The sequence below is a fragment of the Sapajus apella genome, unplaced genomic scaffold (assembly GCF_009761245.1).
Source record: "Sapajus apella isolate SASKATOON/1434 unplaced genomic scaffold, GSC_monkey_1.0 scaffold83, whole genome shotgun sequence".
In the NCBI taxonomy this organism is placed as follows: domain Eukaryota; kingdom Metazoa; phylum Chordata; class Mammalia; order Primates; family Cebidae; genus Sapajus; species Sapajus apella.
Window position 1 is genome coordinate 3606083 of NW_022437023.1, and position 27501 is coordinate 3633583.

Here is a 27501-nt window from a genome sequence, read left to right on the forward strand (position 1 = left end):
AAAACAAAAACAAAAACAAAAAACTACGTCTGTTGGGGTAGGGGTGGGGAAAGCCTGATGCCCGGTAAGCTTCAGTGTAAGGCAAAAAAGGTGACAAGCTGGATGTTTTAGTCAAGATGTTCCAACGCATGTGTTCATAAATAGGTATTTTTTCCATCTTCAGAGAGGAATCATGGTATTCTCTAACAATCTGTAATCCACTGCTTCTCAAACCTTAATATGCATATGAATCATATAGGGAGATCTTGTCAAAATGCAGATTATGGTTTTGTAGGTCTAGAGTAGGGCCTAAGATTTCATATCTTTAACCAAGCCCCAGGAGATGTCAATACTACTGGTTCTTGGTCAATAATCTAAGTAGCAAGGTTCTGACTGGGGGTGGTGGCTCATGTCTACAATCCCAGCACTTTAGGAGGCCAAGTTGGGAGCACTGCTTGAGCATAGGAGTTCCAGACCAACCTGGGCAACAAAGTGAGACCCTGAATCTAAAAAAAAAAAAAAAAATTATAGAGGCAAGATGCTGTGCACCTGTAGTCCCAGCTACTCAGGAGGCGGAGGTGGAAGGATCGCTTGAGCTTGAGAGGTTAAGGCTGCAGTGAGCTGTGATCACACCACTGCACTCTAGCCTGTACAACAGAGCAAGACCCCATCTCAAAAAACAGAAACTAAAACAAACAGTAGCAAAGTTCTAAAATAAACCTGGCTTCCGCTGTTTTGCATTGTGATTGGGAGAGGAGGCAGGATCACTAAGAATTTTGATCTATTAAACATTTATTTCAACTAAAAGGTTGGACTGACTAGAAATGTTTTCATGGAATTTTCTCTTAGCTGCCTTCTGGACCACCAGATTCCAGCAATTTGTACTAGATTTCTCCTCCCTCATAAGCCTAGGGAAGGATATGTGATGGTGATGATCGGGGCGGGGCGGGGGAGCATCTTACTATTTAGTATGCAGAGTTTCACTTTAATTTCCATTTCCAGTATACTTCATCTCTGTCTTCATTGGTTTCTGGTGGCCCCAAGACTAGAATCTCTTTAGTTTAATTTCTTGAGATGGTAAATCTCAGCTGCTGTTGTTTTCCCTCATTGTCTTTGTTCTTGTGGATTTCATTGTCTTGTGGATTTTTTTATCCTTTACTAACAGTAGTGAAATTAGGGGAGGAAGTGGGGACAAAGGCATGTGTTCAAGCCAGACATTTTAACCATCCAATCACTAAACTTTTCCAGGAATGTCCCACTCATTGTGGACTACTATTTCTACAGTGTATAAAGTAAATTATAAATTGAATTTAAATTTGCCATCATTTCATTGTTTTCTATGCTTCATCTTTACTGTATTTCCTTTTCTTTCTTTGACTTCTTTTAGGTTGATTGAATTTTTACTCTTTTCTTCCTTTCTACTAGTTTGTGAGTCATATCCTCATTTTTTCATTCTTTTAATGATTAGTCTAAAAATTGCAACAGGTATGCTTTATCAACTTAATTGTGGTAAAATCTATGCAAAATAAAAGACAGCTACTCTGTACAGTTTCGTTAAGTTTTGACAAATGTATATACCTGTTTCTCTACCACTGCAATCTTACAGAATGTTTCTATCACTCCAAAAAGTTTCCTCACGCCCTTTATAGTCACTCCTCCCCTCCATAACCAGGAAATCACCAATCTGCTATCATTATAGAGCAGTTTGCATTTTTCAGAATTTCATATAAATGGAAACATTCATTACTACAAGTATTCTTGAGTAATCAAAAGTTACTATTAATTCTTTAACTTTGCCTTTTTCTCAGACAGTGTTTTAATCCTGGAATTCTCTAAAATCCTCCAGTTCACTGCTTCTCAACTTTAATTTGCATATAAATCACCTACAGAAGAAATCTTGCTAAAATGCAGGTTCTAGTTTAGCATGTGCTATTATTTTTGCGTATTTTCTCTCCTTTTAGTAAAATTATGCCAAGAAGATAGCTACTTTTAGGGTTGGTACTTCTGCTAAAATATGGAATTATATTTTATGGTGTCCTGGCTTCACTTACAGTTAAGAGTTTAGGACTTAATAGAAATTCTAATTAAAGGTTGAAATATCAAACATTAGATCAAGCTGAACAATTTATACCTGTCACATACTACTTGCTTTCATGCTTACTTGGTTTAGCATTCCGCTGAATATATGGTAAAAAGTTCTAGCTAGAATTCAAGTCCAAAGAGGATAATGCAAGCCATACTGGATAGCTAATTTAAACCATACTGTATCACACTCTCTTTCCTGACTAGAACTTAAAGCATGGAACTATTGAAGTCATTTCCCTGTTCCAAAAATCATCAGGGTCTCCTTCCTCTTCATGTCTAGCTCCCTACCCAACAGCCTCCATGCTCTGACTTTACCTTGCTTTCTCTCTCATATCCCCCATTTTTTGGTTGAGGGGGTAGCCCACTGCTTCCTGAATCAATCTTATGGCATTAGAAAAGACAGCAGTCCCCAAATGGAGTCATTCATGCTGAGAGGTTCCATGACACCAAATCAAAACATGTATTTTACTGTAAGATCTGACCCTTCAAGAAATCAGGAAAGAGATGATAGTCAAATTCTATTAAACCAACAAGATTTCTTTTACATTCCTATGAGAAAAGTAATCCTGAAAAGACCAATCTGCTATTTGCTCACTGTTCCTGATTTCTTTCACTTTTTTCTGCCTGTAAAACTCACCTACTTGTCTAGTTCATAGGAGCTCCTGTTTTGCAGACTGGATGTTGCCCAGTTCATAAACAGCTAATAAAAGCCAATTGGATCTTTGGGATTCATTTGTTGAAATTTTATTCTTTGATGCGTTATTTCTCTTTGCTTATGCTGTTGGCTCAGCCTGGATCACACTCCCTCTACCATCTTTCTAGCTGACACCCTACCTGAGAGCTTTAAGGTGGAGCTCAGATGGCACCTTCTTCACCTAGCCTTCCCTTTTCTCCCAAACGGACGAGCTCACTTCCTCCTCCAAACTTTCTCACTTTGTTTGCATCTTTCTTGAGGTGCTTATATTGTAACACATTCCAGTTATAAATATCCTTGCTTTATTCCATGATTAGAATGTAAATGCCTTCAAGTCTGAAAGCATACTCTTCACCTTTTTAGCCTTTGCAGGCATAAAATAGAACCTTACCAGCAGCTTACAAATAATAATTGAATAAATACATATTTTAGTGTGACCAAAAGAGGTTCCAGAGAACTTAAGCTGATCTCATTTCCACAATCCTCAGATTCCCACCTCCAATAGGAGCTCCCAAGCGACCCTTTGCCACCTGTTAATTAGCAAGGATTGTATCAAACTGTGAAAACCTCCCAAGTTTGAACTAAGATTCTTCAATCTTCTCCCTTGTTCTTATGTCCAATCGGACAAAACAGTTGCTTTGTTGTGACTCAGATTTTCCCTTCCTTTTCCTCTTTCTCTACCACATTTTCCATCATTCTGTTTAATGCCTTTTTATTTTCATAATGCCTAATTACCAATAGTAAACTTTTCCAGGTTTACTGGATCTCCTGTTCTACTTTCTCCAATACATAATGAGGATAACAATGAGTTAGTAAGTTGATAAATGAGATACGGTGTGCATACTGGACCTAGTTTGTACATGTACCTACTATCTTTTTGTAGAATGTTCTGCTCATGTCCTCTGGTTTTAGGAGTTGATACATGACAAGTAGCATGTCCCTTGGGCCATAGTTATTGGTTCAGGATGGCTGAGAAATCGCAAGATACAGGATGCTGATGACATAATTTGAGTCCCTTGACTTGATCTAGATATACCCCAGGACTTTCTGGTTATGAGAGTTGATTTCCTTTATTAAACTCACTTGAAAAGAGTTGGTTTTCTGCTAAGTGCAACAAAGATCTTTGATAAATGGAGTATATAAAGCACTAAGCACGGTACCTTGCACGTGTTAGGTATTATTTTTATTATCCCTGTCCCCTTGCCATACCTCCTACCCAATTCAACCTTTTTCTTATCATCTTATCTTATCATCTTTTTCTTATCATCATACCAGCTAGAATAATTGCCTTATTATTCCCTGCATATTGTCCCTTTGCCTGGACTGCCTTGCCACCAACCCAATGTTATTTTATACTCTTTTCACCAATTCATATCCATCATGATTTAGAACTTGGCTTAAAGAAGTCTCCCATTCTCCAAGAAGCCTTCTTTGAATAATGGTGGCTCCACACTCTTTACTGCTTTATCTATTTTTTTTTTTTTTTTCTGTATGTGTTTTCTACTTATTTCTACCGTTCTGGATTGCACACTACTTAAGGCAAGAAAAAATATATTCTATCTATACATATGATTATCAGTCCTTTTCTAAGTTGAGATTGTCATTATTTTCCAAAGAAACTTACACAGTATTAGACACACTCTAAGTGGTCAATGAATATGTTTTAGAAATATATAAATGGAATTAAATCTAGAGGGTTTGGTATCTTATTCTATTTAAGACTTGTTTTTAACCTAGCTAAACTTTTCCCATTTTCTAAGCAAACTTTATATTCTTAAACCATTTTAATTAGTGTAAAAGTATCACAATGATTCCAGCCTCAAACATTCCTCCTAACTGTGGTTTCAGAATTCTCTTAGTCAAGTATCTAAGGAAGGAATATTCTATTAAAAATAATTTTACGATCAGTCAAGGCCTATTTTTTTTCTCATCATCCACATGTCATTAATCCAGTGGGTATTGCGTCTGACCCTTGAGAATTTTCTTGGCCTGAAAAACTAATGACAATAGTGAAGCATTAACAAAGACATCCTGAAATGCCAGGAAAAAAAGTGTAAGGGGGAAGTGTGAAAGAAAGAGATGGGGAAATGATGTTTTTTTTAAATTCATGTTTGTTAGTTTTAAATAGTAAAATCTTCCCCTATCCCAAACAAGTTGGTTTCTACTTACTTGATTTTTAAAAACAACTATTTGGAATCAAAGTCCACGCCCCTGTTTGTTGAATTTAATTGCTGTATGGTTTATCAGAAAGGCCAGGGGCTGGTGAATTTAAACTATTTAAAATAGCAAAAGATTAAAGTGAAACAAATTTAGTGCCTCTGGGATTTTTGATATATGTTACAAATTTGTTTTTAATAACATAATTGCTCCATGTTACATTTAAGATTACATCACAGGGAACTGGTTACGTGTGCAGTTATGCTCATAGAAACCAATTCCAAATGTCAAAAATGACAGTGAGGGCAACTGTAATGTTACCATTAAAAAAGTAGAAGTTGAAAACGGAAGAGAAACACTTAGGTTGAATAAGGTCTTAATATGAAAGCTTTAAACAGAAAAACCTGAAAAAAATAACACGCATTAGGTTGATTTAATGCTTTTTCAACAGCATTTAAGTCATTATTTTACTTTCAAGTGGAAGACAGTGCAATTTCTCAAGGTATTTATTCATTCATTTTAGTGGAAAAAGATAGTTCCTGATTACACAAATGGAAATTGTGCTAAATAAATTTTGAGAACATCCATCAAGAAATAAAAGTTACTAGTCATATGTATAAATGGTTATTACATTTCATCTTTTCTAAAAGAACAAGAAACTCGGTATCGTTTCTTTTAGTTTTCAGACTTTTTTCCCTTAACTAAAAGTACTGTAATTGTAATATTCTCTTGCCTCTGGGGCTTTCCCTTCCACAATTAATCATCTTTTCTTCCACACCTTCCCTCCAAATGATTATTCCCCTTAGTTTCAGAACACTTGACGTTAATTCGTACTATTTCATTTTCACAGCTTTCAAAACATTGCCCTGCCCTTGCTTAGTTCCACGAGCCACCCCCCTTGCTTTCAAAAAATTGGTTAACAGAAGCATTTTTGTACTATCTCTTTGCCAGAATATGCTACCATTTATTTGGGAACAACTTTGAGATATTAATTAGCTTCCTAAGTCAAACTTTTGAATTTGAAACTCTCTATATTTAAATTCCTTAGGATAACAAACATCTATACTTCAAAAGTAGCAGTATGTTCACTTTAAACATTCAGAAAACTTGGATCCTAAGACTTTATCCTTCATCCTCCTGACTCTAGAATACACGTCCTTGATCATCAGAATCAAGCAAGAAATTGAGTCTCACCAGCTACAACCCAAGTGTTGGCAAAGGAAACACTTTCAAATTGTCATTCATCTGCACATTTACAGGCAGCTTACCCATACATCCTTTATAAACATTATTACGCATTGGTGCTTAAGACTTCAGTCATATGAGGTAAGCTTTCCAGTTTATAGGCAAAAGGGGGTGGCAATGGAGCCCTTTTATTTTTTTGTTTTTTTAATCAAAAATCCAGTTTGGTCTGATGCTGCTATTTGTCAAGCATCTTTTAGAAAGCCGCCTAGTGCATTAAATTAACCAACTCCTAACCAAATCATGTTTAAAGTGTTTCCCATGCCCACGGTGACAGACGAGTTACTAGGCATACTTAAGTAGACATTCAAACTTTTATGTTTACTCTTTTAAAAAGGGAAAGTCTGTTTATTTATTTATTTTTTTTTTTGCTTTTGTTTTTTTTTTAAGGATGTCTGGTGCGGAACAAGACGCTCACCTGTACACAACAAAGGCAGGTCTTTCCCGGCTGTCCTCATGGGGGAGGGGCTGGACAGTCTCTAGACCTTTGTCCTCAGGTATTGGGCATGGGGGTTGGGGGAGACGTGACTTTCTGGGAGTCGTGTAGGCACCGGCACCCAAGAAACTACAGACTGGCTTTGGCCTCAGTGACTGCCCTGGCTTAACCTTTGGAGGGGCCCTTTAGTTTGGGGAGGGGGCTTGCTGCCCCAAACCGTAGCCACATCACCTATAAGCATTGGGGAGGAAATGACTGACCACTCAAGAGTGAGGGATCCCTGTCTCTCCCAACTGGACCCGAACGTCCCCAGCCCTCTCATTGGGCTCGCCCCGTGGCGGGCAGGGCCGCGGTGCGCCGGGATCGCGGCGGGCTCAGACCAGGTCTCTGCTCGGCGCCCCCGCCGCGCCCGCACCGCCACCGTGAGGCCGAGCCGGGGACGGTGCCCCGTGGCGGCGGCGGCGCCTCCGCTCCCTTCTCCGCACCGCCCCGGCCGCCGCCGCGCCGGGCACGGGTGGGGGGATTTTTTTTCCCGTTTCCCCCTCTTTCGCGCTCTCGCTCCCGTTCTGCGGGAGAGCCCGCAGAGTCAGGGAGGGAGCGAGGGAAGGGGTGGAGGTGGCGGGGGGAGGCCGGAGGGGCGGATCCTGCCTGGGGGCTGATCCCTCCCTCCCCTCGGCCGGGCTCCGTGGCGGCAGCGGCAGCAGCGGCGGCTCCATTCCCCCTCCTCCCCCGGGAGCGGCGGCGGCGGCCGGGCAGGGGCCCTAGCGCGAGCCGGGAAGGGGCACGGCGGAGGCCACGGAGGCAGGCGCGGGAGGAGACCGCGCTCCGCTTCCCGGGCCACGCCAACCTGCTCGGCGGCCAGCCCGCCCGCGCCCAGGGGCCCCGAACGGTGGGGCCGGGCCGGCGGCTGAGGTAATGGGGGCGGCAGCGGGGCCGGACAGAGCGGGGGCGGGGGCAGCGGGGCCTACGGGGACCAGGGACTGCACGGGGGTAAACCGGAGAAGCGGGTGGCTTTCCGAGCAGGGCGGGGGCGGTGCGAAAGCTCTCTCCTGGAGCGAGGGCGGCGGCAGGGAAGGAGAAGGCGGGTGAGCGGGGGAGCTGAAAAGCGAGGACCCCCTCCCGCAGCCGCCATCTTGTCTCCCCCCAGCCCTGGAAGCCGTGCTGCCAAGCCCCGCCCCCGCCACGCCTTCCAATTGGCCTGGCCAGAGGAGAGTTCCGCCCCTTGAGCGTCCCTTAGTCCCCCGGGTCCCCCTGACGGGCAGGTGGGGCGGCCAATGGGCTCTCGCGCCTCTGTCCCGGCTCACTCACTGGCGCTCGCTTTCTCTGTCTGAGGGTCGGACTTCGCGTCAGGCTGTCTCTGGTGCGCTCGCCCCCTCCCCTCTGAGGAGATGTTATTTCTCTCCTTTCTTCTCCGAGGGGTCAAGATTCTTCTGGAAGAGGTGCCCCCTTAAAGGGGCAGAAGCCTTGGCTGGGGGCCTCCCTTGTCTCCTGAGTATCTTGTGTGGGGTGCAGGGGTTACAGTCTAATTGCAGAAGCTCTTCATTCTTCGGGGACCTGGGTGGGTGAGCGAGCGGGGGTTTAGGGGGTGCCGAGAGGAAATCTGGGGGGCGGGGGATGTTGGAGATATTTTGGAGGTGTGTATGTGGGAACGGCTGTGTAGGTTGAGAAACTCCCGCCAAAAAGCTCGTCTAGACTGTAAGCTCCTTGTGGGCGAAACTCATTTCATTTCCCTCAGCAGCAGCCCAACGCTGTAGAGTTTCTCCCCGGTGTCTGGAGGCGTGGGTGGGCACAAAACACGTCTGTGTAGAGACTTGCGTGGTCGAGAGATGCCTGAGCAGCCGAGGAGGTGGCAGGTGGGGAGGGAGAAGATGGAGCGGCTTTCAGGAAAGGGGGCGCCGCACCGCCTGTCTGCTGTTTGGGGTCGGTGTGGAGGCAGATGTTCTCACCTCCTAGGTCCTCCGTTCCTTTGGAGGGGTGGGTGATGAAGCAGGTCTGTTGGCCCTGTCTGCCCCCAGGTACTTGGCATTTGTAAGGAATCCAGTGGCCATGGGCCTCTGGAACCCGGACAGAATTGCTGCAATGATTCTGTTTCCTTTGGCTCCAAGTGGGGTGTGTGCCAGCCCGCCTCGCACTGCTCCTCAGCCAAATTTTTTGTTTGTTTCAGTCACACTTTGGGATTGGAAGCCCTTTCAAATAAGGATGATGATAATACCTTATTAACAAGTAGCACCTTGAGAGCTAGATTGTATTACTCTCATTTTACTGATGGAGTGTGGAGGCATAGAGAGCTTAAGGGACTTTCTCCAGGTCACAGAGGGCCAAGATTAGAACCTAGATTGCCCCAGAGCCTCTTTTTGTACCAGACCACAGCACCTCTGTGTTGTTTTTAATTCCCACTGAGATGAATTGAGCATTGGAAGATCTGGGTTCAAAGTGTAGCTTTATCACTTACTAGCATTAGGTTAAGTGACATCTTTCTGAGCTTCTAGGTAGATGATGGTAGCTATACCATCTCCTAAGGTAGTTGTGAGAAATATTAAAAGTAAGTGGGCTTTGTAGTTTGGAAAAAGTGCTTTTATTATCACAGTCTCTACTTTATAAATGAATTGTTTTCTCTTTGAAATCTTCTCCCTGTTCATATCCTTCCAAGTCTGCCCACACCATGGGGCCCTGTATCCCCAAAGGTCTCTTCTGGTGGTGACAACCTTGATGACTACCTATAGTTCCTCATGAGCTTGTTGTAGTTCCCTTCATCCAGAGAATGGTGTGGGAAACTAGGGCTTTCTCTTGGCTATACAAGGATAGACTAGATATAAGTGTTCTGGGAGAGACTTTTGAGGTAACAGAATGCATTGAGAGTTTACCTCAGATACTGCCCAGATCATATTGACTTTGGGTCGAATGAAGGTCCCAGACAGGCCACTACAACTTCAGAGATCTCTTGGAGCCACTTCAGAGCTTCTAGGGTTTGTTTCTGCCTGGAAATGTGCTAGCTGATATATCTTGGATCATGGGTCCCCAATCCCCCAGGCCATGGACTGGTACTGGTCAGTGGCCTGTTAGGAACCAGGCCGCACAGCAGAAGGCGAATGGCAGGCGAGTGAGCATACCAGAGCTCTAACTCCTGTTAGATAAGTGGCTGCATTGGATTCTTAAAGGAGCGCGAACTCTGTTGTGAACTGTGCATGTGAGGGATCTAGGTTGCATGCTCCTTATGAGAATCTGACTAATGCCTGATGATCTGAGGTGGAACAGTTTAAACAACCACCCACCCTCATATGTGGAAAAATTGTCTTCCATGAAACCAGTCCCTGGTGCTAAAAAGGTTGGGGACCACTGTCCTGGATGCCGCTTTTTGTAGGGAATACCCTGCATACTATAGTTTGAAGCCCTTAGACCATGTGTTATAGGCATTTCAGATCCCCTCACCCCTTCACCCCTAGGCAGGATCAAGGAGTAGGGTTTCTGATCATGGTAAGATGTATTGAGAGAAGACGCTAGACTTGTGAAGTTTTGATTCTCTGATGGGGCCTGTTGTTCATTTACAGAGCTTGACAGTGGTTGCTGTTCTTGTTTTCTTCTTTTCTAAGCCCTTAACTACTCATGCCTTTTCCATAGTTAGCTGTCGCATAGCTTTATGTACATCATTAGAACATGAGATCGTTCCCTATGTTACGTTGTAATAATCTGTTTACTTTTCTGTCTCTTGAGTTAGTCAGGGCTCCTTGAGGGCAGGGATCATATGTGTTTGATTTTTCCTTTCATTCAACTAATACTTATTGAGTGGTTATTTAAGAACTAAGCACTGCTCCAGCAGTGAACAAGGCAAACAAAAATCTTCTTCATGGAGCTTACATTCTAGTGGAAAGAAGGAAACAATAAACATAGTAGTAGGTAAATTATGTAGCATGGTATAAATGGTGAGTGTTAAAGGGAAAAATATAGCAGAATGAAAGGTAGATTGCTGGTAGAAGAAAAGAATTTGCAATTTTAGATAAAGTGGTCAGAGAAGGTCTCACTGAGAAGGGTTGTTCGCTTGAAGAAATGAAAGACTCAGAGGAGGTGAAGGAAGGAGCAGGCCATGTGGATGCGTGAGAGACAGGTTCTTCAGAGGGAACAGCCAGTCCTCTTGGTGGATGCCTTCTCATATGGGAGGATGAATGGGGGCATAAGGGCATGAACATCCAACTCATAGTCTCCTGGCTTTCTCTCCTTAGGCCTGACCCCTCAGTTCCCAGGTGCCATGAAGAAGCCTCGTCGGAAGTCCCGGCAGAATGCCGAGGGCCAGCGTTCCCCGTCCCCCTACAGTCTCAAGTGCTCACCCACCCGGGAAACACTGACATATGCCCAGGCCCAGCGGATTGTTGAGGTAGACATTGACGGGCGCTTGCATCGTATCAGCATCTATGACCCACTCAAAATCATCACTGAGGATGAGCTAACTGCCCAGGATATCACTGAATGCAATAGTAACAAGGAAAACAGTGAACAGCCTCAGTTCCCTGGCAAGTCCAAGAAACCCTTATCCAAGGGCAAAAAGAAGGAATCCTGCTCCAAGCATGCATCTGGTACTTCCTTCCACCTCCCACAGCCCAGCTTCCGTATGGTGGACTCAGGCATCCAACCAGAAGCACCCCCGCTGCCTGCTGCCTACTACCGGTACATTGACAAGCCACCTGAAGACCTGGAGGCAGAGGTAGAGTATGACATGGATGAGGAGGACCTTGCTTGGCTGGACATGGTGAATGAAAAGCGGCGAGTAGATGGGCACAGTTTGGTGTCTGCAGACACCTTTGAGCTGCTAGTAGACCGGCTTGAGAAAGAGTCATACTTGGAGAGTCGCAGCAGTGGTGCCCAACAGTCACTCATTGATGAAGATGCTTTCTGCTGTGTGTGCCTGGATGATGAATGTCACAATAGCAACGTTATTCTCTTCTGTGACATCTGCAACCTGGCAGTACACCAGGAGTGCTACGGCGTCCCCTACATCCCTGAGGGCCAGTGGCTATGCCGCTGCTGCCTGCAGTCTCCCTCCCGGCCTGTGGATTGTGTCCTCTGCCCCAATAAGGGTGGCGCCTTCAAACAGACCAGTGATGGGCACTGGGCCCATGTGGTGTGTGCCATCTGGATCCCTGAAGTCTGCTTTGCTAACACGGTGTTCTTGGAACCTATTGAGGGCATTGACAATATCCCACCTGCCCGCTGGAAACTAACCTGCTATATCTGCAAGCAGAAAGGGCTGGGTGCAGCCATCCAGTGCCATAAGGTGAACTGCTACACAGCATTCCATGTGACATGTGCACAGCGGGCTGGGCTCTTCATGAAGATTGAGCCCATGCGTGAAACCAGCCTCAATGGCACCATCTTCACAGTGCGCAAGACTGCCTACTGTGAGGCCCACTCGCCACCAGGTGCTGCCACTGCTAGGAGGAAGGGTGACTCTCCCAGAAGCCTCAGTGAGACTGGCGATGAGGAAGGGCTGAAGGAGGGTGGTGGGGAGGAGGAACAAGAGGAAGAAGTCGAGGAAGAGGAGCAGGAAGGCCAAGGTGGGGTGGGTGGCCCCCTCAAGGGAGTGCCCAAGAAGAACAAGATGAGTTTGAAGCAGAAGATCAAGAAGGAGCCAGAGGAAGCAGGCCAAGACACACCCTCCACTCTCCCCATGGTCACTGTCCCACAGATACCCTCTTACAGGTAAGCATGCCCAGAAGGGTTCCTCAGGGACTGATGGTTTCTTCTTGGGTTGGTGTTGGCCCTTGCCAGGCCTTCCCTAAATACAGTTGGACACCATTCTCCTCCCCAAATTTAAACTTTTCCTTATAAGCCCAGGTTCACCTGGCCTGGTTTGTAGTTTTGATTATGCTCTCAGAGTAATGTATTTCCTTTAGTTCAAAGTGAAATAAAACAATTAAGTTACTTAGAAACGCAGGTGATAGGATATCTAAGGCAGTATTTTCTAATAGGGGCATTAAGTGACATTTTGTAAAGAATAATTGTTCATGTTACTTAGAAACTCAGGTGATAGGATATCTAAGGCAGTATTTTCTAATAGGGATGCTAAGTGACATTTTGGACAGAATAATTCTTCATTATCAGAACTGTCCAGTACATTTCTAGATGTTTAGTATCTGTAGTCTTTGTATATGCCAGTTGCATCGCCTTCCCCATTGCCTGGTCTTTGTGACAACCTCAAACACTCCTCACGCATGTTTTAAAAAACCTTGGGGAGGATAGAACTAATTACCCAGTGAAGAACCACTGTTTCAGAGGATTGGTAGGGCCATCTGCTGTCCAGCAAGTTCTGTCCTGGGTATGAGGGGATGATGGTGTGGAGAGAATACGCTATTCCTCCTCTTGAAGTTTAGGGATAAGAGGGTCATTCAATTTATCTGTGTAGCTAAGCCGTCTGGACTCCTATTGAGTCTGTAGAGAGCACATGGTCCCTGTTTTAAAACATCAGAGAGGTATCTGGAGCCATTGGAGGGATGGGAGCTTGGTAGAGAAGCAAGAGATAGGGAAGATTTCCTAGCAAAGGCTTATCTCAAGGGTGGTGTTCATTAAAACAGTATAGGAAGGAGTCTTGGAGATTGTTCATCTGATATAGTCCTTGCACCTTCTCCCATACCCCCAGATGAAGAAACTGCGGCCACGGGAGGTAAAGTTGTTCACTCCTTTATTCATTCAATTATGTATTTATTGAGCACTTACTACATGCCATGTCCTGTTCTAAGGGATGGAACCGGGTGGAAAGTGGCAGACCTTATACCACAAGCTGGGCCTAATGATGCCTCTAGGTTGCATTCCTCTTGTCCATCTCTCTTGATGAGAAGGGTAGGGAGAAAGGAGCCCTAGGGAAAGAGTTGTATGCGAGCTATGAATAGGCAACCAGACTTGCCAGGCTGGGTAGAAGACTTAAGGGTGCGATCAGGAGGGGAAGGGTCTTATTGTCGGCTATGACCCAAGTTAGAATTTCAGTGACTCTGAATGTGTTTTCTAGTCACAGAGCTGTTCTAGGTTATTTTTTTTCCTGAAGTAAGTGGGTGGACGCTTAGTTCCATCTGTAGGGTGGTTACACCCTGAGGCTAGAATCTTTGGTTGTCATGTATGTTGTTCTAGATGTCTCATGCTGGGGCCAGCAGAGCTTGCTGGCTAAGAACCAGACAGACCTACATTTGAAACCCATTTCTATCACTTAGTACCTGTGTGACCTTTGGCAAGTTGCTTAACTGCTCCAAGCCTTAGTTTATTTGTAAATGAACGCATCACATAGAGTTGTGAGAAATAAATAAGATAATATAAGTAAAGCACTTAGCACAGTGTCTGGCAAATAGTGAGTGCTCAATAAATTGTGGCTACTGCTGCTGCTGCTATATTATTATTACTATTCTTTTCCCTACCTGCACAAATGCTATTGGGATCCTCCAAGGCCAAGAGGTTGTAGAGGGAGGATGCCGCATACATCTGGGCAGGTGTGCTTGGCATGGGCATTGGTGGGGATCTGTTCTTTGGGGAAAGCCTAATTCTTGATTTTATAAGCTTGGCTTTGGGGCAGGAATGTTTGACTGTGGAGAGGAGCAAGGCCTAGGTGAGCAATGTCCTGCCCAACATGTCCATCCTTCTAAGGTTTCACCTTCTTGTTTAGCTGTGCTTATCTTTGCATCAGTGGAGTGGGATGAAGAGAAAAAGCAGAGGAAACACCACAGAAGTACCGAGACCTTGCTTACCCTGTGGATAACCAGTTTGGGGATGTACCGTGGTATAGCAGAGAGATCGTGAATTCAGATCCCTCCCAGATCCACCATCTTATTAGCTGCATTAGTTACTTTGACAATTTATTCAGCTTCTGTTCCTATGCTGCCTTTCCATCTTTTGTAAAATGGAAATAATGATACCCACCTTGCAGTATGGATATTAAGATAGAGATTATAGGCTTGCATTAGTTCCTCCCCTACCCGTTTTCTTCCCCCAAGGAGTTATTGGCTTAAACCCTGACCTTAAGACATTTGAGTAGTTTAGCCAGCTGGGTTTTCAGATATCTCATCCTCTACATCTTTAGATCAATTTTTTTTCGTTTAGTTCAAAATTAAACAACATTTTTAGGCTGCTGAGGTTTATACCATGAAAAACCAGAGGTCAAACAACTCTAAGGGGTTGTGTTGCACTTAGCCTAGGTGTGGGCTACACCCTGGTCTGATGGGACCCTCAGCCACAGAAAGCAGGAAATAGTGGCCACATTACCCATAGCTTACTCAAGTTCCCGTTCCTTTTTGCTGTTTTTATACAGAGGAGGGTGGGGGTATCAAGGCACAGCCTTGTTTCTCAGTCCATACCTGCTACAAAGATATCCATGACCATAGGAAATAGGATTCTGGGAGAGGGTTCTTTTGGAGGATTAGGACTGCAAGGCAAGAGGTGGAAAAGCAAATGAAATACCTCATGCTAAATCTGAGCTGCTTAACTTTTCTGTCCTTTTCAAGCCTTTCTTTGAGGTGAGGTATTTGGCCATTTTATTCTGTCTTCCTGTGTAAGGTTCAGAAATGAACCAGGATCTGGATAGGATGCATGGGCTATAATCTGGGCTGCCCACTGACCCTGTCTTTCACTTCCGTGTGCCTCTACTCAAGGTTGAACAAGATCTGTAGTGGTCTCTCCTTTCAGAGGAAAAACCAGTTTATGCAGCGGCTTCACAACTATTGGCTGTTGAAGCGTCAGGCACGGAATGGTGTCCCTCTTATCCGGCGCCTGCACTCCCATCTGCAGTCCCAAAGAAATGCCGAGCAGGTAGGTGCAGTGGTGATTTGAGACTGGTAGAGGGAGGTGGAGAGTGAAGGAAAAGGAATGATGGTTGGGGTGGGGCTGGCACCCCTCCTTGATCCCTCCATGGAGCATTTTCCTACAGGGGATCACCCCTCTGGGTGGTCTATCCCAGGAACAACCCCCAGCACTACAGAGATCTTCAAGCAGCTCTTCCTGGATAGACGAGGCTTGACTTTGTAGAGAATTCTAGGGGAGAGTGGAGAGCATGCCCAGCTTTCCATATATGTGGGGAAAATCCTCTAAATGTGGCAGAAAGTGAGAAGTAGGCTGAATGAGAGCCAGGGTGGCCACATTGTGTTAATTAGGAAAAGGCGCCCTTTCCTCAAGACATTATGCTGCCATCTGCCAAAAAATGTTTCATAGTAAATACACAAATTTACGATCTACGTTGTAACACACAGCCTGTCCAATTGTGGTGGCTGTTTAGCCATTAGCACCTGGAGTTGCTGCATGTTTGTTTTCTGCTCCTAATTTCTCTTAACTTTTTAGTTCTTTCTCCCCCTTTAACTGTTCTATTCCTTCTGCCTTTAAGTGTTCCCATACTGCTGCTCCAGAGATGAAGCAAAGCTTCATGTGAGTCTGGTGCCTTCTGCATTCTGTCTGATCTCGCTTTTGCCTTTTATAACTAAACTCCTGAAGTACAAACCTGTATCTGACTCCCTGTGAATCGTTTGGTCCACCTGCTCCCCTGAAGCCTCCCCTAAAACATCAGCTATCTTCTCCCAGGAAGTCTTATATTCTCACCTGATTCATCACTGAGCTGCATTTGAGCACAAATCACTTTGTCTAAGAGCTTCTCTGTAATACCACTTCCTGCTTCTTCTGCCTCTCTGACTGTACCCCATGCTGACCCCACTTCTTTCTCTTTAACGGTAACATTCCCAGTGGCTCTGCTGTCCTTTTGTTTGCTTGGAGAACATGTCCACTCTTATAATTGACAGTAACTGTGTAATAGTAGCTCCAGACTTTTTGCCTTGTCCTCATCCCTTTTTTATGCCATCAGCGCCTCAGGGATGTTTCCATGTGCGTGTTGTTACTTATAACTCAAATATTGGAAATTAATTGTCTTTTTTACTCTCAGTAAACTTGTTTCCCCATTATTATGGAACTCCTCTCCCTCCAGGACTCATATCAAGACTTTCCCACCTTGGAGTTATTTTTGACTCTTTCCTCCCTAATGGGCCACTGCTAATCATCCTTTAAGCTGCTTTGGGGGCTTTATCAACGTGGCCTTTTGTCTTCATTCTGCAGCTCTCCTACTCACCCATGCCCCCTTAATCTCAGCAATAGCTTTCTAGGTGATCTCCAGCGTCTAATTCTTTCTTTGTTCTACAACTGGTAGTGTCTTATTCACATACTATTTTCCATTCTCTCACTTCCTCTTCCATAATATACTCCTCTTTCTAGGCAATCCAAGTTAAGGCTCTTTTGTCTTACATTTGAAGCTTCTTAGCTGTGTCCTGGATCTTCCTTGGCTTTTGTAGTTTTCCAGCGTGTTTGCTCTGGCCAGCTTGTTTTGCTTACCAAGCAAGGAATCAGTAATTCGGCCTCTACATTTTTGCCCCTTTCATTCCTTTGGTTCCAGAAGAGATCTTCCTTACTACTTTGCCCATCCATGTCTGTCACCTACCTGTATGTAAAACTCTAGTAAGACTCTTCACCAGGAAGCTTCTCTGATCTAACCTCCACCTACTCAGATCTTCTCTCTATTTTATATTCTCTTAGCATTTTATTTCCAGTTTATGTTATTAGTTTTTATTATATTTATGCTAATATGCCCTTGTGCTTCAAGCTCTAGGTCTCTTCCCTTCGCCTGACTCCAACTGTAATTTTTTCTACAGCAGGAATTGTGATTATTTTTTTGTTGTCTTACCAAAGTATGTTGAAGCTTATAGTAAGAACCTCACTTTGTTTTCTAGCCAAGTGAAAGCTCTAGGGTGAAATTCTTTTTGCCCCTGAGGTCAGTTTTCTTGTGAAATTCTTTCCGGCCCAAAGGGCCGTAGCTGCTCTCTGGTATACCTGGGGGTGGGAGAAGCAGTCCCAGATCCTACTCCAGCAATGGTTACTGCTCTGTAATGAAGAAACATTGCTATAATACTGGGGCAGCTCAGGAGGAAGGCATGGGGTAGAGAGGGGTGGAAGGGCTCTTGGAACTGTGGGTCAAGGAAGGGGACAAGACTTTTACCTGCTGCAGCCCCATGAGGCTTGAACAGGGGGAGGACTTTGGGCAAGAAGGAGGTTCCTAGTTCCTCTTTGCTTCGCTCCTGCAGCGAGAGCAGGATGAGAAGACAAGTGCAGTGAAGGAAGAGCTGAAATATTGGCAGAAGCTCCGGCATGACTTGGAGCGGGCGCGGCTGCTGATTGAACTGATTCGGAAGAGAGAGAAGCTCAAACGGGAGCAGGTAAGGAGGAGCCCCCAGCCCTAGGGCCCTAGTTCAAGGTCACTTTCTCCCACTATTAGTCTAGTATTGGGAAATCCAGGAGTCCCTGCCTTATGCTAGCTTTTTTCCCTCCCTACCCAGCATTGTGGGCTCCAAGATCTGCCTACTCTGTATTGGGTATAGTGGTACTGATGGTTTCTGTATTTTGGGTTTCAGCTCCTGGTGGCCTCATATGATGTGATATTATATGCCTGGTCCTGTTCCTGGAGTTTCTGATTCAGGAAGTCTCAGAGGGAGCCTGGCCTTGAGGATTTTGGAAAGCGTTTTAGGCCATTGTAACGGGCATCATCAGTTGAAAGCCTCTGGCCTGGGAACTTGAGGGTTCTCGCTTTAATCTTAAACACTTATGGTCTTGAATCATTTAAATTTTATTTCTCCTCTGTTCTAGGAGATCCTAAGCCCCTGAGCATAGGAAATGTTGAGGTAGGTAGTATAGCTTAGTGGTTTAGGAACGTGAGCTATGGTACCAGACTGTCTGAGTTTAAATCCTGCCTCTTCTGCTTATTACCTGTGTGACATTAAGCAGGTTTTTAATCTCTTAATACATCAGTTTTCTTAACTGGAATATGGGGGTGATTATAGAGCCTACATCATAAGGTTGTTGTGAGGATTAGATGACTTAGTCTATGTAAAGAGCTTAGAATAGTGCCTGGCACATAGTAACAGCCAGAGAAGTGTCAGCTGCTGTCATTATTATTATCAATACTCTTTGCTTCTCTGAAGTATCTACTGCACATGGCAGAGAGCAAATACTATTAATTGCGTGGTTAAAAAGCCAAAACTGTTCTCTCTGGTCCAGGAATAGCAGCCGTCACTTGCATGCTTCCGAGGCCCAGGCTAAAGATGTTCCTTTCTTGCTGGGCACGGTGGCTCGTGTCTGTAATCCCAGCACTTAGGGAAGCAGAGGCACGAGGATAGGTTGAGTCCAGGAGTTTGAGACAAGCCTGGGCAACATAGCAAGACCCGTTCTCCACAAGAAAGGGGGGGAAAAAAAGATGTTTCTTTCTCTTTCTCTAAATTCTAATTCAGTGTTCAGCCTTAGCACGACCCCTTTTCTAGAAGGCCAGTAGCCTCAGTTTCCATCTCACAGCCTGGGCAGCTCGTGCCATATTTACCATGAATGGCCATGGAGGACATCTCAGGACCTTCTTCCTGAGCTCAAAATGTCTGTGCTATCCCAGGCATGATCCCACAGCTGAACTTCTCGTCCCACCTCTGGTTCAGAGAAATGAGAGAGAGGGAAGGAGGCCCTGGTCCTGGGGAAGTAGGCAGGCCTGTTCTGATATAGCCAAGAGGTGGGAATTTTCCATATCTAATTTGTGGCTTCCCAACTTTTCACCTTAGGGCATATGTATAAAATAGCATTTGTACAGCATACTACTGAAATATATGAGGCTACTTGCCATTTGTGGGGGTCAAGTCTGGAGGCCCTGGTGACCCCATGCTGACCTAGATGCATCAAGGGCTGATGGGATTAATATTTCAGCACACTGGATGGGAAATTCTGGTTCAAGCACGTTTTACATCATCATTGTGCCCCTGGGACTAAGTCAGACCTGGCTTCAAGTCCTGCCTCTATTCTTTTCTAGCCAGATGACCTTAAACTAGGAACTTTTTCACTATGCTCTCTCTAAACTTCAGATTCCATATATATTTTTTTAATTTGTATTTTTTTTTCTTTTAGTCCTTGGTGATCTTTTTTCTGATCCATATTTGTAAAATGGGGATAATAATTTTGTTGCAGGGTTATCATGATGATTAATTGAGGTATTACAAGTACAGAGGTAGTGTGGCATAATGGTCAAGAGCACTCACTGTAGAACCAGTGTCTGGGACTAAATCCCAACTCTGCTGCTTACTAGCTATGACTTTAGGCCAGTTACTTAGTAATTCTGTGCCTTGGTTTCCTTTTTGTAAAATACCTCATCTGTTCCTACTTTATATACTCATTTATTTTGCTTAAAATGTTTAGAACATTACCTGGCATTTAGTAAGGGCTGTAGAAGTATTAATTATTGGAATTGTAGTGATAATTATTATCGATACTGTAAATTTTGGTATGGTGTTTGGCACATAGGAGACACTCATAAAATGGTAGCTGTTGGTATCATTGTTCCTAGGCTGAAGGTTGGGTAATAGTTCCTTATATACTGTTCAGCTTAATATCCTATGAAAATTTGTTGTACATGATTGGTAAAAGTCAAGCTATCAAGAAAAAGTTTCAGTACATCTTTGCAGGGGCCGTCCTGATTTGATCTCACCCCACTTTCCCCACAGGTCAAGGTCCAGCAGGCTGCCATGGAGCTGGAGCTGATGCCATTCAATGTTCTGTTGAGGACAACACTGGACCTGCTGCAGGAGAAGGATCCTGCACACATCTTCGCAGAACCAGTCAACTTGAGTGAGGCAAGTTCCCCCTACTTCCCAAGTAGTAAATTCTTCCTGAACTGGAACACGGTCTGAGTAGGCTAGGAAGGAGTTGGGCCACAGGGTGTACGAAACCAGGGGTAGGAGGGTGGGTCTGGCAAAGCTAGTAGACTTGCCCTTGATGAGAGGTCAGCAGGCCAGGGTGGCCAGGCCTGTAGGGCTCTGAGTTAGCCTGGCTTGGCCAAATCAGAAAATGAGGCCAAGAGTACCAGTGAAGGGTGTGCCTGTTTGGCTAGTAAATGGTTGTTGTAATTGTACAGGTTTTATATGTTTAGGTTCCAGATTACCTGGAATTCATATCCAAGCCAATGGATTTTTCTACTATGAGGCGGAAGCTGGAGTCCCACCTGTACCACACCTTGGAGGAGTTTGAGGAGGACTTTAACCTTATAGTTACCAACTGCATGAAGTATAATGCTAAAGACACAATTTTCCACCGAGCAGCTGTCCGCCTGCGGGACCTGGGAGGGGCCATCCTACGGCATGCCCGGCGGCAGGCAGAGAACATCGGCTATGACCCCGAGAGGGGCACTCACCTGCCCGAGTCACCCAAATTGGAAGACTTTTACCGCTTCTCCTGGGAAGACGGTGAGAGGCCTGGATGGGTGGGGAGGAGAGGGACCAGAAGGAGGCACAGGAACAGAGTCTACAGAGTGAGGGATCAGGGTGGTCCTTGGGGCTGTAGATAGACTCCAGGAGCAAAGCCGAGGGTGAGCACAGACTGAGGTATACCTTTGTGGCTGGAATAGTTCTAAGGGTTAAAGTTTAACTAATGCACTGAACACTTGTTAAATGGTAGAAAAGGGGAATCAGGTACTAGCAGTCTGTTTGAAAAGCTTAAAGCCTCATCAGAGGTCTTCCTCTCTTGGATCCCCTCTGTATGGCATTGGAGCATGGGGCAGGGAGAGTGCATTGCTGGTGTGTGTCTGGTTCATTCAGAAGATTGCAGGTGGAGGACCAGAAAAATGGAATTACCTCTGAGCCCCACATGCTGCCTGTCCCTGCTCTCTTTCTCAGTGGCAGCAGCCAGTCACTCAGGCCAGGGCATTGCCAAGCTGCCTCATGCCTGCTGCATGGAGCCCATAATCGTGACTGTGAACTGCTTCCTGCAGACATTTCCCAGATTCTGACCTTGTCCCTGTGGCTGCCTTCTGGGCAGTGGTGTTGCAGGGCCAAGGCCCACAGTGATGCTGCTGGAAGCTGCTGGCCCAGGCATTCCAAGAGAGTGTCTTGCATCCGAAGGATTCGGCCCCTTTCTGTTGCCCTGTGCTGGGCAGGTCCTTCAGCCCCTTCTGTCCTCCCTTCTCCCTGGCAGTGGACAACATCCTCATCCCAGAGAACCGAGCCCATTTGTCCCCAGAGGTGCAGCTGAAGGAGCTGCTGGAGAAACTGGACCTGGTGAGCACCATGCGGTCCAGTGGGGCCCGTACCCGCCGTGTCCGCCTGCTACGCCGGGAGATCAATGCCCTTCGACAGAAGCTGGCACAGCCACCACCACCACAGCCATCATTACTAAACAAGACATTATCCAATGGGGAGCTGCCAGCAGGGTCACGGAGGGATGCAGCTGTGCTGGAGCAGGCCCTGCAGGAGGAGCCAGAAGACGATGGGGACAGAGGTGAGAGACAGTAACAGGAAGGCAGGGGGTTGGAAGGTAAAGAAGGACAGAGGCTAAGCTGAAATCTCATATGGGGGTATCCTTTCTGAGTTTATATCTGACACTTGTGGGCAAGCAGAAGGCCCTGAAAGGGCCACACTTCCATGTGTACTCAGGGATGATGTTCAAAATATTTAACAATCAATAGAGACCAAAATTTATCACAGTAAATATTGGCTATTGTATTGGAGTGGGCTCCTTCCGAAGGCCCCTGATGTGGATAATCCATTGCTGGATTGTGGGGAGTTTCAGGTGGTGTAGCCCAGCAACTATTTATTAGCCAATTAAGTATGTCAGTATTTTGTACCTGATCCAGCTGTATTGTACATATCAATTAAATATCAGCTTACCTTATATCACCATGTGGAGAGACTGTTAGAGCAGGTTAGGTTGGGGTGTGAGCAGATAGCAAAGAAGGAAAGACCTTAGAGTTTTGAGCCACCTCATGGTTTTTACCCCATCTGGCTGAATCTACAGGCCCATCCCAAGTAGAGAGGCCAGACTATAAAAGATAGTCGGTTTCCACAAATTTTCTTAATCTTGAGAAAAGACAAAAAAAGAAAAGAAAAAAGATAGCTGGGAAAGTGATTCTCAGAAACCGAGTAACCTTATAAGCTAAGCTGCTTCTCATTCTTCTCCTTCATTGGGAATGGAATTGTCTCCATTCGTACCTGCCTTTGGATCTGAGCCTACAGCTTGGGAGGGCCTGTCACGCACACAGTCCGAAAGATTGGGAGTTATTTCCAATGGATAGGGGCCCAAAGGGCAGGTAACAGCCCATTTTATTTTAGGTTGGCAGAGAATGGTGACATGGCTGAGAGATCACATTTGACATTAGAGGGCTTTGTGTCCATTGCGTGCCTCTGGACTCCCCATGTGACAGTCAGCATGCCACTTGTATCCCTACTTCTGGGGCTGTGGCAGTACAGAGTTGTGCCCAGTGGGCCAACAGCATCACCTAGAAAATTAAAAAAAAAAAAAAAATCACAGCCTCACCTCCTGTAGATTCAGTTAGGGATGTCTGGGCTTTGGCTTGGAAGTCTCAATTTTTAAAAGTTTCAAGGTGGTAGGTGAGCAGACATGTTTGGCAACCACTGATTTAACTTACTTGGTCTCTGTTTTTCCATATCTGTGAACTTTTTCTGCCTGCTGTACTTGCTCTCACTTGGGTGATGTGAAATAAAATCAATTGACAGATGAGAAAACTCTTGAGTCCAGTGAGCATTGTGGACACCTAATCTGTCAAGCTGAGATTTAACCTATTTATTGATTAAGCATGTGGCTTCCTTGGGTGTAGAGCAATGGTTTGCAGTCCTCACTTCATTAGACACACCTGGTAAGCTTTAAAAAACAAATACTCCATCTTTACAAACTTGGTTTCAATTGGTATGCGATGGGCCTAGGCATTAGAATTTTTAAGAAACTTCCTATGTTACTCTTATTAATAGCCAGGATTGAGAACTACTAGTGTAGATAAAACTTAGTTCTCCTGGGGATGGGTACAATGGCTCATGCCTGTAATCCCAGCACTTTGGGAGGCGGAGGCAGGAGGCTTGCTTGAGGCCAGGAGTTTGAGACCAGCCTGGGCAACATAGGGAGACCCTGCCTCTACAAAAAAAATTTTTCAAAATTAGCCAGGCGTGGTGGTATGTGCCTGTAGACCTAGGTACTTTAGAGGCTGAGGCAGAATAATCACTTGAGCCCAGGAGTTGGCAGTTGCAGTAAGCTGTGATCAAACTACTGCACACCAGCCTGGTCAACAGAGCAAGATCCTGTCTCTGAAAAAAGACAAACAAACTTAGTCCTCTCTCTTGCTTCAGATCTAAGATCTTGTATGCGTCTCAAGCCTTATAATAGCTCCTGCCTTTGGTTTTTGGTTATCAGTGTCAGTATCTAGCTTATAGGAGCAGACTCTTTCTAAAATGTTCAAGCAGGTTCTCTTTTTTTCTAATAGATGACTCCAAACTGCCTCCTCCACCAACCCTGGAGCCCACTGGGCCTGCACCTTCATTGTCTGAGCAAGAATCCCCCCCGGATCCCCCGACTCTGAAACCCATCAATGATAGCAAATCTCCAAGCCGATTCCTTAAGCCCAGAAAGGTGGAAGAAGATGAGCTCTCGGAAAAATCACCACTGCAGCTGGGGAGTGAGCCTTTGCAGCACTTGCTCAGTGATAATGGCATCAACAGACTGTCCCTCACGGCCCCTGATACCCCTGCCGGTACCCCTCTTAGCGGTGTGGGTCGCCGCACATCAGTCCTCTTCAAGAAGGCCAAGAATGGGGTTAAGATACAGAGAAGCCCAGACAGGGCCCTGGAGAATGACGAGGACCATGGTATGGCAGGCTCTCCTGCCTCTGCAGCCAGCATCGAGGATGAGCACCACTCCCGGAAGCGGCCAAGGAGCAGGAGCTGTAGTGAGAGCGAAGGGGAGAGGTCCCCCCAGCAGGAGGAAGAGACAGGTGACCCTGCCTGTGACTTCTCTTGCTACTTCACATCTGCTTTTCTGCTTTGCCTTGCCAGCCAGCACCTTCCCCAATTGGCCATCTCCCTAATGGCCCTGTTGGACAGCAGTGGTAGCATTGAGGGCACCATAGTTCACAGTCAGGCCTGGCATGTGAGTAGCAGCCAGGGGAAATAGGCTTTGAGCAGGTATTTTCCAGAGAGCCAGATTACGTCTGGACTCTCACTGGCCCTGAGGGGAATGCAGTGTTGTATAGAGTAAAATGATTCCTACCTTTGTTTCAGTTCATTAATCAAATATTTGTATCAGGCACTGTTCTAGGCACTGGGGGAAAAAAAGCAATGAACAAAACAGACAAAAATCTCCTCTCTTATGGGGGAAATAGATTAAAAGCAAATGAGTAAGCACTATCTTGTATTAGAAGCTTTGGAGAAAGATCCAGCAGGGAAGGAGGATAGGGAATGCTAGGGTGGTCTTAGAGAGGGTGGCCAGATCGTCTAAGGAGATGATATTTGAGTAAAGATCTGAAGGAATTGAAGACATGAGCTATTTGTGTGTCTAGGGGAAGAACGTTCCAAAAAGATAGACTAGAAAGTACACAGGCCCTGGAAGTGGGAACATGCCTGCATGTCTGAGGAACGGTGAGGGAACAGTTTGGCTACAGCAGTGTGGGTGGGGTGGGGTGAGGTGGTGGTAGAGGTAGGTGATGGAGGCTGAGACTCCATCACTAAAGAGAGGTTTTTTTCTTTTTTCTTTTTTTTTTTGAGGCGAGTCTTGCTCTGTCGCCCAGGCTGGAGTGCAGTGGCATGATCTCAGCTCACTGCAGCCTTTGCCTCCCAGGTTCAAGTGATTTTCCTGCCTCAGCCTCCTGAGTAGCTGGGACTACAGGCGCCCACCACCTGCCTTGCTAAGTTTTGTATTTTTAGTGGAGATGGGGTTTCACCGTGTTGGCCAGACTAGTCTCCTGACCTCAAGTGATTTGCCTATCTCGGCCTCCCAGAGTGATGGGATTATAAGCGTGAGCCACTGCTCTTGGCCTAAAGAGTTCTAATACACATCCAGCAGGAGCTGGTCGTGAGTGGGGATGGCAAGTATTAAAGTAAGTCAGACTTCATTCCAGCTCTGGAAGGTTCACAGACCAATGGGCAAATGAATCTCTCAAAATGTAGAGGAACCACAGTGGTGAACAATGTCTTGTTATTTGTCACATGAGGTAGCATTGCTAGAGGTGTTCAGGGTATTTGAGCTGTAGTAGTTGGGTTGAGCTGGCCCTGTGGGATGAGGGCAGAAAGGAATAGTTGTGAAGGCCTAAGGCCAGGGTGTGTGGGAACAAGGAAGAGGACAGACTCTCTGTGAGGGACAGCTTAGAGAGGGGGCTTCCCAGAGCATCAGGAGCCAAGACTGGAGTGAGATGGGACTGAATGTGAAGGACTTTGAATGCCAGGCAGAGTACTTAGGTCTTGTTGGGATAGGGAAGACCCACTTTCTTGGCAGGGAGGGGCTGCTCTTGGCTTTTGCTCTTTGCATTCCTCATGTACTTTTATGTGGTGACTTTGGACTGTGTGGCCAGCACTTGCTTTTCTGTCTTCCTGCCTGACATTTTGTTTTAAACATACCTTTCCATCCCATCTGGCCAAAACTTTTCTGTATTAGGGGAGTAAGTTGGTATATACAGACAAGAGATTTGAGGCCTGGAGTTAGGCATACCTGCATTCAAATCCCCAACTTCTTACTCTCTGTAACCACAGGAAAATTAATTAACTTCTCTGAGCCTGTTTCCTTATTTCTAATGTGGGGCTTCTGATAACTACCTTGCAGGGCTCTAAGAACTGGAAATAACCTTTATGAAGCACCTGGCATATAGCAGTAGATGGTAGCAGTTATTGTTGTCATCCTCTCAGCTGTATCAGGCTTAACCATACAGTGCTGAGAACACTGCATTAAAAGAATGAGAGATTCTGCTACTGGGAAATAGCTCTGTACATGAGGCCCACCCAACCTGAGGTGCCTGCTATTTGGAGATACTGCTAGAATCCTGTCTCTCTCTCACCATCCCAGTTGCCTGGCACCCAGGAATATTTCTATACAACCTAAGATGAATCTCACAAAAAGAGATGTTGATCCTTTATAAGTGAGGCATCCAAGACACAGATGACTTCAGTGATTTAAATTATGGTCGTAATGTTAGAGGCAGAGCCAGTTCAGAGGATAGACATTGTGGCTCAGACACCTGCTTTTACAGGAGGGACTTGCCTCACAGTTTTCTAGCTAAGGTGTCTGATTTACAGCTTTCAAATTGGGTGCCTGGCCATTCTCTGCACCCCTCTTGGCTCAGCTATTAGAATTACAGGACTTTTAGTGTTGCTAGCAATTGGATAAAGGCCAGGCACAGTGGCTCATACCTGTAATGAGCCTTTGGGAGGCTGAGGCAGGAGAATTACTTAAGCTCGGGAGCTTGAGACCAGCCTGAGCAACATGGCAAGACCCTGTTTCTACAAAGTTAAAAAGTTAGTTGGGCATAGGGTGCATGCCTATGGTCACAGCTACTCAGGAGGTTGAGGCGGGAGGATCACTTGAACCTAGGCAATTGAAGCTACAGCGAGCCTTGTTTATGCCACTGCACTCTAGCCTAGGCAACAGAGTGAGACTCTGTCTCAAAAAATAGAAAAGTAAATTGGATAATAGGAGAGTGGAAGCCCTCACTTTAAGGTCATATCCCTGGAATAACCAGTCTTCATTTGCCTCTGAAGGGCTCCCCACTGTAAATAGACCTTCTCTCATTCATACTGAATAGTAAGTAAGATATTATCTTCACTTTACAAAAGGAGAGGCCAAAGAAAGACCTCAAAGAAAGAGAAAAGGAACCTGTGTTTCAGAACCCAGCCTAGAATGCCAGGTTCTGACTCTCCCAGGAATTTCTGGGCTGCTTTAATTCCACTGAAGAGTACCCCCCAGTCCTCAATTTAGATTAGCCCTGTGAGATAATTCAGGGTGTGGTTGACGAAGGGCCCTTATCCTTCTCTAGTCTTTCTTGATACCATCCCCAGAGAATCAAACTAGCTGTTGCCAGCTGCGTGATGGATAGGGTATGGGAGTGTTTATCTGA

The 27501-nt window shown here is 45.5% G+C and overlaps 1 protein-coding gene across 4 annotated transcripts in view; it reads left to right on the forward strand.

Annotated features, from left to right (window-relative positions):
• Nucleotides 1–7166: 7166 nt before the first annotated feature.
• The window catches only part of BRPF3 (bromodomain and PHD finger containing 3), a 35930-nt gene continuing 15595 nt past the window's right edge, over nt 7167–27501 (forward strand). For 2 of the 4 annotated variants that reach the window (XM_032253555.1, XM_032253558.1), the window contains exons 1-8: nt 7167–7505; nt 10811–12284; nt 15215–15371; nt 17678–17809; nt 20126–20254; nt 20551–20863; nt 21591–21893; nt 23887–24393. In XM_032253555.1, the coding sequence (XP_032109446.1) occupies nt 10837–12284; nt 15215–15371; nt 17678–17809; nt 20126–20254; nt 20551–20863; nt 21591–21893; nt 23887–24393 (2989 nt within the window). In that variant the 5' untranslated portion in view covers nt 7167–7505; nt 10811–10836. Of the gene's footprint in view, nt 7506–7889; nt 7954–7987; nt 8152–10810; nt 12285–15214; nt 15372–17677; nt 17810–20125; nt 20255–20550; nt 20864–21590; nt 21894–23886; nt 24394–27501 lie in introns of those variants that run through there. The other 2 variants (XM_032253557.1, XM_032253556.1) reach the window with 2 other exon arrangements.